The 13,307-nt window shown below is 37.4% G+C and overlaps 1 protein-coding gene across 13 annotated transcripts; it reads left to right on the forward strand.

Moving 5' to 3' along the window:
- The first annotated feature begins 418 nt into the window (after window positions 1-418).
- Window positions 419-11,127, forward strand: LOC141606266 (putative serine/threonine-protein kinase PBL10). Of its 13 annotated transcripts, none has more exons than XR_012526622.1 (13): window positions 419-612; window positions 723-886; window positions 1,004-1,099; window positions 1,201-1,324; window positions 2,051-2,304; window positions 2,402-3,430; window positions 3,548-3,749; window positions 4,295-4,491; window positions 4,601-4,764; window positions 4,882-4,977; window positions 5,079-5,200; window positions 5,927-6,178; window positions 9,957-11,127. XR_012526622.1 is itself a non-coding variant. In XM_074425332.1 (11 exons), the coding sequence occupies exons 2-5, from the start codon at window positions 869-871 to the stop codon at window positions 2,143-2,145; spliced, it is 333 nt and encodes a 110-aa protein (XP_074281433.1). In that variant the 5' UTR covers window positions 419-612; window positions 723-868; the 3' UTR covers window positions 2,146-2,304; window positions 4,295-4,491; window positions 4,601-4,764; window positions 4,882-4,977; window positions 5,079-5,200; window positions 5,927-6,178; window positions 9,957-11,127. The 13 variants fall into 13 exon arrangements, 2 of the variants coding, with proteins under 2 accessions (XP_074281433.1, XP_074281432.1); XR_012526623.1 differs by having other exon boundaries at window positions 2,402-3,416; XR_012526625.1 differs by lacking the exon at window positions 3,548-3,749 and having other exon boundaries at window positions 2,402-3,416.
- The last annotated feature ends 2,180 nt before the right edge of the window (window positions 11,128-13,307 follow it).

Consider the following 13,307-nt stretch of genomic DNA (forward strand, 5'->3'; position numbering starts at 1 on the left):
AACTTCAGCTTACACAGTTTGCGCCTTACTATAGTAGCCTGTATTCGGGGTTGTGGTTGTTTGTGTTCCATGATAATGTTTTTGTCTTCTACGGAATTGGGTACCTCTGTCTATCCATTTCCCTTACTAAGTTAAACCTTCCATGTTCTCACATTTCCTTAATTAAGTTTTTCCCATTTCCTCTCCTCCGCTCAGTTTTTCCTACTAGCCATTCCCCATTACAGTGCTAATTTACCATATGACTTCTTTTATCTTACTCATTTCACGTTTATTTTTTATCTTCAATTACTTTTCACGGTTGATTCTTATAGTTAGGGATTTTACTCGACTGATTTTCCCGATTGATTCTTATAGTTGGGGATATTACTTTATTGCTTTTCTCGGTTAATTCTTATAGTTGAGGATTTTTTTTGTAGGTGATGGCAGTTGTTGGACAATATAATGGAGATTGGGCTAAAGTTCAGTGCCGCCAAACCAATGTGTGGATTGATCTAAAGTTCAAGGGGTGGATCGATGAGCACACATATACGGTTGCTAAGACTAAAACACGTGTGCTGATTGCTGTGAAACGGCTTAATATATAAAAGTTTTCAGGGTCACAGGGAATGGTTGGTGAGTTTCTTTCCTACTTCCATATTTGCTCTATGGTAGACAAATCTCCATTGTAATCAGTAGCAGATTTAGAAAGCTTTCTAACGGGTTTTCAAAATTATTTTTATGAGGCGGAGGTGAATTTGTCTCGGACTTTATCATCCTAATCTTGTTAGGCCGGTTTGCTATTGCTTGGAAGACCAAAGACCCGACTTTTAGTGTATGAGTTCATGCCTAGCAGCCTAGAAGAAGCTTGGAGAACCATCTATTCAGCAGTATGCTTATTTTTTACCTTGTGAGTTAATTTGGGATAAAAGGCGTTATGAATTTGAAAACTCTACTTAAACACTATGATTGCAATTCTGTTGGAGGCTTATACTTTCAGCCCCTTTTGTGGCATGTTTGCATGGAGGTCTCTTTAGGCACTGCAAAGGGGCTTGCTTTCCTTCATGAAACAAAAGTCATGTACCGTGATTTCAAAACCTCCAATAACGTTCCCCTAGACTCGGTAAGGATTATCGAAGATTGAATTTTCTTATAGGTTCATACTTTTAGCTTTGAGGGACTGATTCACAGGTTGTTCTAACCTTATTCTTTTTTTAACCACAGAGATACAATGCTATACTCTCCGACTTCAGCCTGGCTAGAGACTTGCCAACCGGTGATAAAAGCCATGAATCAACTTGCTTCATGTGTATGTACGGATATGCGGCACCAGAGTATCTAGCTACAGGTATCTTGGATGCACATGCCTCATATCTTTCCGTTCATTTCCTTTTATCCCTTTCTTTATTTGATTCTATTGTTTAGATACTAGATTCTTTCCCTTGGATTTCGTGCATTGTCCAATAACAAGATAAGGATAAAATGATGTCATTGTACAAATCACTTCTCAATTAAAATATATAAATCTGTCTTCAACATGGTGTCCATCCTTATTTTCTTGTGTTTCAAGTGGACACATACAAATAGCAGGAAAATTTGTTATTAGCTTAACCTATACTTTCTGTGAAGCTTCTTATTATTCCCTGCAATGATACTCCTCTATCTCGTTTATGTCGTCGTCATTTAGCTCTATTAAACCATGTCAAATTTGACTATTGGTGCATCTTAGCTAGGCCTATATGAAGTAATGAGGCAAACACTGCAGGGATATAATAAATAACAATTAATCCAACATTATATTTTACTCTCTTGACTAAAAGAGAATATTTTTTGGTCTTAATTTAGACATTGTCTTATAGAAAACGGATACGCTTTCTGATGGATTTGAAGTAATATGGCCTGAATATACATGCAAAGTTTATGCTCTCTGATGAGAGACTTGAAACCCCAATTATTCCAACATTATATTTTACTTTCTTGATTTGCTGGCTGCACGCCTTTTATTGAGAATAAGCAATTATTTACTGCAATTTTCTTCATGGGTCATCTAAGAAGCCTTATTATGTTAACACAGGGTTAAGGTGGCATACAACCGAGTCCCCTATCCTCTTCAGTTCTCAAAGTGATATAGAAGATGATGGTGCTTCACAGAGCTTTGTGTATGTATAAGGGTCTTTGCTGATAAAGTAGGTACATTGGCGAGGCAGCATGCTGAGCTTCTTGATCGACATTCAATGTACGAAGCTGCAAAGAAACAGCTTACAAAGGAATTCAAAGAGGAAGGAACTGGCTAAAACTTTATATGCAAATCATCAACTTAAAAAACAGGTATTTGACTATTGCTACTCTACATTGTGTTTAATTGTAGTCACACTTGAAGTTGCTGATGCTGGCACTCTTAGAACTTATTTGGGTACAAATTTAGGAAGAAAGAGGAAGGAGAAGTTCTAGGAAGGAATGGGAAGGAGGAAGAGGAGGTGCCGTGGAAAGGGAAGAGGAAGAGCGGGAATTCGGCGGGATTTTATGAGTCGGTTTTGGCTCGTTTCGACAAAAATTAGAACCGATCGTCAAATGCAAATTCCGACATTGCCAAAATTCATAAACACGAGTTTACAAGAAGATCGAGTACTCATATGACCCATTTCCAAAATCGTTTGCCCAATTTTCAAAAGAATTGCCATTTTTCCCGATATGCCCTTATTTCGAAATAAAAGGTTTTTAAATGGTTTAAACTATTTCTAAACATTTCGAAACTATCAAAATAAATACTTTACTTCAAAATATAATAGAATTATATTTCATTGAATTATTATTACTTCAAATACATTAATATTAAATTCAACTTGATTAATAAATTACTTTCGCAAAATCGGGGTGTTACATCACATATACTACAAACACTATTTTAGGTTTGGTCATAATATTATTTGCGAAATATTATTATTTATTCAACTATTGGTTTATATATAACTTTTGATTTTGATTGATAATACTTCCTCCATTCAACTCCACTCTACCACTTTCCTTTTTCACGTTTGCCAACGCGTATTTTACGCGTTAAATATCGTTAACTACGTATTTGCAAAAATTATAAAAGTTAGATATTTTTAATGTACTAGTAAAGACGAATCAAACAAGATCCCACATGAATATATTTCCACTTACGTATCGAGAGAAAATCGAAATTGAATACACAATTGTGAATAGTGTACAAAAGTGAAATAGGTAGAGTGGAGTTGAATGGAGGAAGTATAGTTTATGATCCCTATAAACAAAAAGAGTTTGGTTGATGGTGGTTAGGTTCGCCATGTGGTTAGGTGTTTATGTCTTGTATTACGGCAGTTGATGATAACGAGAGTGATGGTGAGGAAAAGTGTAATGGTGTAGTTTCTACTGATGGTATTCCGGTTAGATTATACGGCTTCACACCTTACCTGAAGGTATGTTTTTATAGGTAAGAATATTGTTATTCTACCCCAACTGTCATCCCACTTTCTCTAATTGCTGCCACCCTTCTAAACATTTCCAAAATTTCCTTATTTCAGCACACTGTTTTTATTTTATTTTTCAGAACAATTGGTGGAACTTCTGTGGATGGGAAACATAGATGGATGTCTGAAGATGACATATTTTGGTTAACTCAATCAAAGTCCCATTATTTATGAAAAAAAAAGAGTATTAATGTTATTTACTTGTCAACCTTACCCCTTCAACAGTCTTGAGTTTCACATGATGTTTCTGAGTTTGGCCTTCGATTTTCATATGAAATCAAGGTACTTTCTTTGTTAATATTATCACTGACTTTAACATCAATACATTAAAAATAAGGATTTTTGTCTTGTAAGGGTATACACATTTCTCTTACTGCTTTTTTCTGTACACATTGCCAGCCTCGGTCCTCTAACTTCAGCTTACACAGTTTGCGCCTTACTATAGTAGCCTGTATTCGGGGTTGTGGTTGTTTGTGTTCCATGATAATGTTTTTGTCTTCTACGGAATTGGGTACCTCTGTCTATCCATTTCCCTTACTAAGTTAAACCTTCCATGTTCTCACATTTCCTTAATTAAGTTTTTCCCATTTCCTCTCCTCCGCTCAGTTTTTCCTACTAGCCATTCCCCATTACAGTGCTAATTTACCATATGACTTCTTTTATCTTACTCATTTCACGTTTATTTTTTATCTTCAATTACTTTTCACGGTTGATTCTTATAGTTAGGGATTTTACTCGACTGATTTTCCCGATTGATTCTTATAGTTGGGGATATTACTTTATTGCTTTTCTCGGTTAATTCTTATAGTTGAGGATTTTTTTTGTAGGTGATGGCAGTTGTTGGACAATATAATGGAGATTGGGCTAAAGTTCAGTGCCGCCAAACCAGCGGTGTGGATTGATCTAAAGTTCAAGGGGTGGATCGATGAGCACACATATACGGTTGCTAAGACTAAAACACGTGTGCTGATTGCTGTGAAACGGCTTAATATATAAAAGTTTTCAGGGTCACAGGGAATGGTTGGTGAGTTTCTTTCCTACTTCCATATTTGCTCTATGGTAGACAAATCTCCATTGTAATCGAGTGCATTTTAGAAAGCTTTCTAACGGGTTTTCAAAATTATTTTTATGAGGCGGAGGTGAATTTGTCTCGGCAGCTTTATCATCCTAATCTTGTTAGGCCGGTTTGCTATTGCTTGGAAGACCAGCACCGACTTTTAGTGTATGAGTTCATGCCTAGCAGCCTAGAAGAAGCTTGGAGAACCATCTATTCAGCAGTATGCTTATTTTTTACCTTGTGAGTTAATTTGGGATAAAAGGCGTTATGAATTTGAAAACTCTACTTAAACACTATGATTGCAATTACATTGGAGGCTTATACTTTCAGCCCCTTTTGTGGCATGTTTGCATGGAGGTCTCTTTAGGCACTGCAAAGGGGCTTGCTTTCCTTCATGAAACAAAAGTCATGTACCGTGATTTCAAAACCTCCAATAACGTTCCCCTAGACTCGGTAAGGATTATCGAAGATTGAATTTTCTTATAGGTTCATACTTTTAGCTTTGAGGGACTGATTCACGGGTTGTTCTAACCTTATTCTTTTTTAACCACGAGAGATACAATGCTATACTCTCCGACTTGACTGGCTAGAGACTTGCCAACCGGTGATAAAAGCCATGAATCAACTTGCTTCATGTGTATGTACGGATATGCGGCACCAGAGTATCTAGCTACAGGTATCTTGGATGCACATGCCTCATATCTTTCCGTTCATTTCCTTTTATCCCTTTCTTTATTTGATTCTATTGTTTAGATACTAGATTCTTTCCCTTGGATTTCGTGCATTGTCCAATAACAAGATAAGGATAAAATGATGTCATTGTACAAATCACTTCTCAATTAAAATATATAAATCTGTCTTCAACATGGTGTCCATCCTTATTTTCTTGTGTTTCAAGTGGACACATACAAATAGCAGGAAAATTTGTTATTAGCTTAACCTATACTTTCTGTGAAGCTTCTTATTATTCCCTGCAATGATACTCCTCTATCTCGTTTATGTCGTCGTCATTTAGCTCTATTAAACCATGTCAAATTTGACTATTGGTGCATCTTAGCTAGGCCTATATGAAGTAATGAGGCAAACACTGCAGGGATATAATAAATAACAATTAATCCAACATTATATTTTACTCTCTTGACTAAAAGAGAATATTTTTTGGTCTTAATTTAGACATTGTCTTATAGAAAACGGATACGCTTTCTGATGGATTTGAAGTAATATGGCCTGAATATACATGCAAAGTTTATGCTCTCTGATGAGAGACTTGAAACCCCAATTATTCCAACATTATATTTTACTTTCTTGATTTGCTGGCTGCACGCCTTTTATTGAGAATAAGCAATTATTTACTGCAATTTTCTTCATGGGTCATCTAAGAAGCCTTATTATGTTAACACAGGGTTAAGGTGGCATACAACCGAGTCCCCTATCCTCTTCAGTTCTCAAAGTGATATAGAAGATGATGGTGCTTCAGAGCTTTGTGTATGTATAAGGGTCTTTGCTGATAAAGTAGGTACATTGGCGAGGCAGCATGCTGAGCTTCTTGATCGACATTCAATGTACGAAGCTGCAAAGAAACAGCTTACAAAGGAATTCAAAGAGGAAGGAACTGGCTAAAACTTTATATGCAAATCATCAACTTAAAAAACAGGTATTTGACTATTGCTACTCTACATTGTGTTTAATTGTAGTCACACTTGAAGTTGCTGATGCTGGCACTCTTAGAACTTATTTGGGTACAAATTTAGGAAGAAAGAGGAAGGAGAATGAAACTATGTTGTTTTCCTTCCAAATCTTATGTTGAAAGGATTTGCTTAATTAATCCAAACAATAGAAAGTGTCCATCTCCCTTCCTCTAGATCCCTCCATCCATATTAGAGGGTCATTCCGACAAAAATAGTTAGAAGGTCTTTCGTTATGTGATGGCTTTGCTCGTGCACAGCCTTTTCCAGCAGAAAAGTTAGTAGGCTTTACAGTACAGTTTAATAGAGCGGCAATTCTAGCTATTTTTAGGCAGTTATGATATTACTTCCTGCTAATCCTATTTTGCACCTTAAAATTCCGATCTTCAGTTCGAGGAGGTGGTTTTCTAAGAGTTTTGTATAAAGATATCATCCGTCAGTTGAAATGTGTTATTCTTGAGGTTGTGGTTCATCTTTCATGGACACCTTGCTTCCCAATTACCTACATTAATTCTTTCATCACCTTCGCGTAAGACTCTTCTATTTTCTTTTTTTGCTAATTTTGTAGATGCATCAGTTGTAACACCCCGGTTTATGTAAGAGCCTTTAGCAAGACATTCCCTAATAAACCGGACTGTTACCATCTCGGTTTCCCGAGGTAGTGAATAGCAAATTAAACTCCAAGGCAAAATTATATAATTACTTTAACTTAATTATTACAAAACCTCTTTTACGTCAAATTACAAAGAACTAACATAAATAAAAGTGAAGGTCTTCTAGATGATGATCTAGCTACTAAGTCTTCTGATCCAGTGTCTCACGCCCATCCAGCTCCCGTTCTATCTCTTAACCTGTCAAGTCTGCTCGCCAATATTTGGGTCGTCACAGGTGTTCACGAATACACAGGGTCAACCACGAGGTTGAGTAGGGAAAACAATGAAACAATAAAATATGATATGCATGCTCCTCCGTCACCTCCATCTCCATCTCAACTCATATCTCATATCTCATAACCCGAACGCCCACCATACCGATCCCCTTAGACTATATATATCGACCGTAGCCGATCTGCCAGCTCGCAGCTGAGGACACCAGGGCAAGTCCTGCAGAACCCGCCTGGGCCTTATCACAACATCGTCATCATCACACCACATCACCACAACATCCTCCATCTCCAATGCATATGAATGCTCAAAAGAAATTAATGCAACACAATATATATATAAATCACTGAACTGATAAATTATAAAATCATGCCGGTTACCCGATGTTGTGATATCATACTCAATACGATCAATTCAGTCAATCACTTTCCCGTATATAAATCATAACGTAGATCAACAACCAGGAATCAAGTCAACACAATTCAACAACAACGATAATAGGACAAGTGTATTTCCCTACCTCAAAGTGCCAGCAAATCCAATTAAGCGATTCAAGCGATCCGAAAAAATAAAGCAACGAATTTGATTATCGATCCTTCACGAATCCGTCACCTAAAACAATTATAATATTTATAATTACTAACTACTAAATATAGAAATCTCCCAAAATGGAAGCTACTAAAAATAGATAGGTTACCCAATATAGAGAGTTCCTAAAAAATAGAAGTTTTCCCGAATTACAATCCCGACACCAAACTTATGCCCAACTGATAACTAAAATAACCCGATTAGTATTTGACCCAACTTCCCAAAATAGAAAGTTACTAAAGTAGAATTTCTTAAAATGGAAACTTTTCCGATATAGTAACTCTTCTCTTTTAACAAACCCGACTCAAAACCTGACTTGAATTATTTTAAAAGACTCGGGAATTTAAGTTAAATAACTAATATGATAAATAAAGATTAAACGAATTATACGATTAAGGAACCGAATCAATCATTAATAAAAGTAATCTCGTGACGACAATTAATTTGTTCACTAATAATAATATTAACCCTTTATTTTATAAATAACAAAACCCGACTTATGCACTAATATTAAACACGTTTACCAACTATCACGATGGTTATCGTCCCGACTCAAATTACGAACTTGAAAACAAAGCTTTGTAACCCATTTCAACTCGGCCCCAAATACCCTTACCCATGACCGGATGCAGCCACCAGTGCCACCGTGGTCCCCCAACTGCCCTGGACCCCACTGGCCCTCACCACCGTGGTCGACTCAGGCCGGTGAGTCTGACCACGGTCACCAACACCACCTGACGCAGACCACAACCCCACAAAACCCCCTTGACTCCTTCTGATTTTACCCGCACCCACGGCCCAGACACGACTCCCCATGTGCCCCACCACCACCGTGTCCTTGCCTGACACACGGAGGTTCTCACTACCCTGGCACCACCTTGTCGACCTCCCCCTAGTCGACGTTGGCACCACCCAAACCTAACCATCTAAAACCCGCCTGAAAACCAATTTAAAACCCGTTTCTACCCCCTTGTCGATGCCGCCCTTCACAGCCACCACTACCGCCTAAAACCACCTCAACAACCACCACCCCAATCGACCCTTATCACCCTACTCCCTTACCCTGCTAACAACCACCAGCAACACCTCCCTAAGCCACGAAACAACACCCAAAAACTCGGCAGAAATGCGAAAACAGAGGAAGGGTTGAACTCTTACCTTTCCCGCCGCCACAGCCGCCACCAGGGTTGCCCACGGACGTCGACAAATGGCCTAAGGCCTTCTTTGCTGCGCCGTCACCACCCAGGCTCTCTCTCTCTCTCTAAGCGTGAGGTTTGATGTTTGATGTTGATGAAGTGAGGGAGGCGGCTGAGGGAGTGTGCAAAGAGGGAGGCGGGTTGAGGGAGGTACTCTTAGGTTTAGGGTTAGGGTTTAGGATTAGGGTTAGGGTTTAAATGGGCTTAGGGCTAAATGGGCTGAACAGTTATTGGGCCAGCTCAAATGGTTAGCTCACATTTCGAACTCTATATAAAACCCGTCTCAATTAACTTGCGATAGCTTAACGTAATTATCGACTAAACAATTAACCCGATATAATTAGTAATATAAAATGTATAATAATTAATATATAATAATATCCGTTTAATTGATTATATAAAATACGGAGTATTACATCAGTTTAGTGCGTGGTCCCCAAATTCCAATAATCTGGCCTATTGTAAATCGGAACCTCAAATTTGTTGATCATATGATGGGACATTAGTAGATGTTTTAGAGTTGTTTTGAATTTGGTATTGGCCTATTAAAGATCAAAACCGCTTATAAAGATAAGGCTTGGTGTGTTCGCCTTGACCGGCTTTCAAAGATGTCTTGTTAGGCACGTTGTAAACTGTTTGTTCTTAATCTAACTTTTTCTTAATCAATTTCAGCGACTTTAACTAAGTTGTTCTTAATCGGATCATATTCGAAAAGTAGTTGATTTCCTCGTCTATGTTATTTGTGGTGCACTCTCGCTTAGTACCATTTGCAGTTGCTCATATGAAACCTATACTTGCATATACTATCTCAAAATGTAGCTTTTTTTGTTGTTGCTCTTTTTTCTCTCTTAAGATCCTATTTTTAAGTAACATAGGGAGCTCCATCTCATAAAGTTAATTTTGCGCTTCTTTGGGATTTGTAGGTGGATGGAGTTCACATTAGGTAATGGAAGGAATCCCCAAAGAAAAAATAATAATTTACTACTGTATGCATTTATCAAAGTGTTGAGTGAAAGAAAAATCATGGACATACTTTTTCAAACATGTAACGGAAACCGTTTCCTATGTCCAATGTCCAGGTCTATCAAGGTTTATGCAGACATGCGTCAGAGGCTCAGGCAAATGAAGAAAGCGCTTACGCTAATGTCAAAAACGCCTTCCGCACACTTACTCGTGAGCTGTTTCGGAGGCGTGTCATAGTATCATGATTCATGAGATCAAGGCTTACTAAGCGTGTTATGTTTTCATTAGTCATCGTTCATTGTCTTTTGTGTTGATATCTTGTTCTTAAGGTCTATTTGCCAAAAAAAATACTGTTGTCAATGAATTAATAGTGCTATCAGTTCACCTTCTATTTTTCAGCTGCTGCTGTCTAATTATTTTGCATTAGATATCGTGTTTTCAAGCATTTTCGCCAGTTGTCCACTATTTCTAAATATATGATGGACCATGTCCCTTTATGTTGCTATACTTCCAACTTACTTCTGATTAGCATTTCGCCAAATTGGGGCACGGCGGGCGCGGTGCAACAACTAGTATATATATATATGGTCTAATATACCCAACTTTGACCATTAATATTTCTACGAAAAGGACTTGACTAATAAAATATCGACATATAAATGGTTGGTGGTTGTATATTGTAACGAAGATTGTGGTATTTTATAATTTGTGAAATTTAAACCTAAAGCATTTTTGTGTGTGTGTTTTATGAATATAGAATTTTGCTTCATAGAGGAGAACAATGGAGCAGCAACAAACAGCGCAGACTGTGACCCAGGCAACACGCAATACCCTTGCGTGTCAGGCAAGAAATACTACGGAAGAGGACCTATTCAACTCACTGGGAACGGCAACTACGGTGCTGCCGGCCAATCCATCGGTTTCGACGGTTTAAACAACCCTGAAATTGTTGCAAATGATGTTGACACCTCATTCAAGACCGCCTTGTGGTTCTGGATGACCAATGTACATTCAGTAGTGAACCAAGGTTTTGGAGCTACAATTCGAGCTATTAATGGCCCCGTTGAGTGCAATGGCGGAAACCCGGGTCAAGTTAGTGATCGTGTTCGATTGTATCAGCAGTATTGTGGTATTTTTGGTGTTGATCCTGGTCAAAATATTTCTTGCTAGAGAATAACCCAACCTTTGCATGGCTTCATGCATGTACGGAGTATTGTATACTACTATATTCTATGGTATTTTGATGAATAATACGGGGTATACCGTATATGATAACTTTACATAAGATATATATCCATCATTAATAAAAATGAAATTCTTATTAGTGCGGAGTTTTTACTACACTATACTATGGAGTACATATTTATGACTAGAGCAAGTCTCTTGAGAGACCGTTTTGCGCTAAACAATTAGTGGTATACGGCATATAAGTACTCTTATTATTTGACTCGAAAGAAGTTAAATGACAAAAAAAAATGGTCAAAAAAGTACTAATAAATAATATCTACGCATCATGTTAGAGATCTCATATACTAATAATATTGAAAAATTGTTGATAGATGAACCATCTCAACCAAAACCTTAAGTTGATGGTTGAGGCCCAACTGTTATAAATATTCATATTACGCTCCCTCACTCAAATGCCCGTTGGGCTTGAAGAGTGGTTAGTTGTGCACCGGCTACGCTCCCTCACTCAAATGCTCGTTGGGCTTGAAGAGTGGTTAGTTGTGCACCAGCTCCCCCGTACCGTGTGCTGCTGGGTTTCCACTTTGAGTTTTTGAGGAGTTTTGAGGTTGCCAGGATTTGAACCCGTGACCGAAACACACTCGCTCTGATACCATGATAGATGAACCATCTCAACCAAAACCTTAAGGTGATGGTTGAGGTTCAACTGTTATAAATATTCCTGTTAACCGTCTCACACGATAATTTATATAATGACCACATCGAATCTTCTCGTTTCATATTAAACTGTTATGAAACATGGTATTAAATGGGAATTTTTTTCTAAAATAGGGTTGAAAATCAAAGAAATTATCAAAATGGGTTGAGTTTCAGAGTAATTACCCAAAATGGATCCACGTCAGCACCGAAGCTAGCTTCGGATTCAAGTCGCTCTCCCCTAAGCGACTGCATCTCGGGCAACAAGTTAATATTAGTGATTTTTAGGCTTGGAGGTTTTGGCCCAAATCGTTGTGCCAGTAAGCGGCTTGGGGTAAGTCCCTCACCCATTGAGCGACTATAATAATTTTTTTGGAGAAAAAAAGAGAATAATTTATGTAAGGAGAATTGATCCCGCGTCTACCACAAAAAATGTCTAACTTCTTAACCATTACAGGAAGCTTGCTATGATGCTTATATACGCGCTTAAACGTTTGTATCATATATTTAATGGAGTAGTTATATTTTTGGAAACACTATATACAAATATATATAAATATATTTGACTGAGAATATACAAAAACGTTCTGTTGTTGTACTGGAGGAGAGGCAAGTGATGGTCTTCGTGTGATCTGGGTTCAATTCCGCGCAAGTTCATTATGTTTTTGTATTTTTTTTAATAAAAATATCAGTACGCCTGAAGTCGCTGCCTGCCCCAGCGACTTGACTTCTAGTCGTCGGCCCTCCGAGTGACTTGGGCTAAAATCGTTGACTCTTAAAAGTAACTTTATTTTCACGTTAGCCCGGATATAGTCGCTTAGGGGGAGAGCGACTTGAGCTGACGTGGACCCATTTTGGTAATTACTTTAAAACTCAACCCATTTTGATAATTTTTTTGGTTTTCAACCCCATTTTAAAAAAAAATTCATTAAATGAAGTATCAATTACGAGTTATTGACATGTCGATAATTACCATGGAATATTGATAGAAGTGTGAGTATTGTCTAGGGAATGTGGGGTTTGATTCCTGGTATCAACTATCAACACAGGTTTATGATTTTTTTTTTGCCTAATTTACGTATACTTTTATTGATCATTTAAATAGTACGTAATTCCGTTATTCAGAACCCGCTCATATATTAAAAAATGCATATAGGTAAAATAATTCTTCTATTTATATGCACTATTAATAAGAGAAAATAGGCACTTACAATTTGTCGATATATATGATTCAGTATCGCCTTATTATTTTCATTCCTTCAAACTAAATATCACTAATAAAAAATAATTACGGAGTATGTTCACTCTACTCTATGTAAATATGTAATCCACCCAAGCCATTTGACGACTTTTATATGGTCTAATATACCCAACTTTGACCAATCTGTTAGACCATACTTGTTGATGATCCAAATTTCTTTGTCATTTAATGGTTTGTTTCTTAGTTATTTTAATAGCAATTAAAACTCTCAATTACTCTCAAGGATTGTGCAATAATGATCAAGATGAAGAAATTCACTAGCCTAAGTCAAATGTTGTAAAACGAGGTAGTGTAACATACTAAAATTGTCAAATGATTGCAAACC

This window comes from Silene latifolia, chromosome 10, assembly GCF_048544455.1.
Source record: "Silene latifolia isolate original U9 population chromosome 10, ASM4854445v1, whole genome shotgun sequence".
Taxonomy (NCBI): domain Eukaryota; kingdom Viridiplantae; phylum Streptophyta; class Magnoliopsida; order Caryophyllales; family Caryophyllaceae; genus Silene; species Silene latifolia.

Bases quoted from the DNA above. Each gene is read 5' to 3' on its own strand.
- LOC141606266 (XM_074425331.1), top strand. From the start codon at position 822: ATGCCTAGCAGCCTAGAAGAAGCTTGGAGAACCATCTATTCAGCA. The intron at 867-1,003 runs GTATGCTTATTT...GTTTGCATGGAG, and splicing joins GGAGAACCATCTATTCAGCA to GTCTCTTTAGGCACTGCAAA. The intron at 1,100-1,200 runs GTAAGGATTATC...TTTTAACCACAG, and splicing joins ATAACGTTCCCCTAGACTCG to AGATACAATGCTATACTCTC.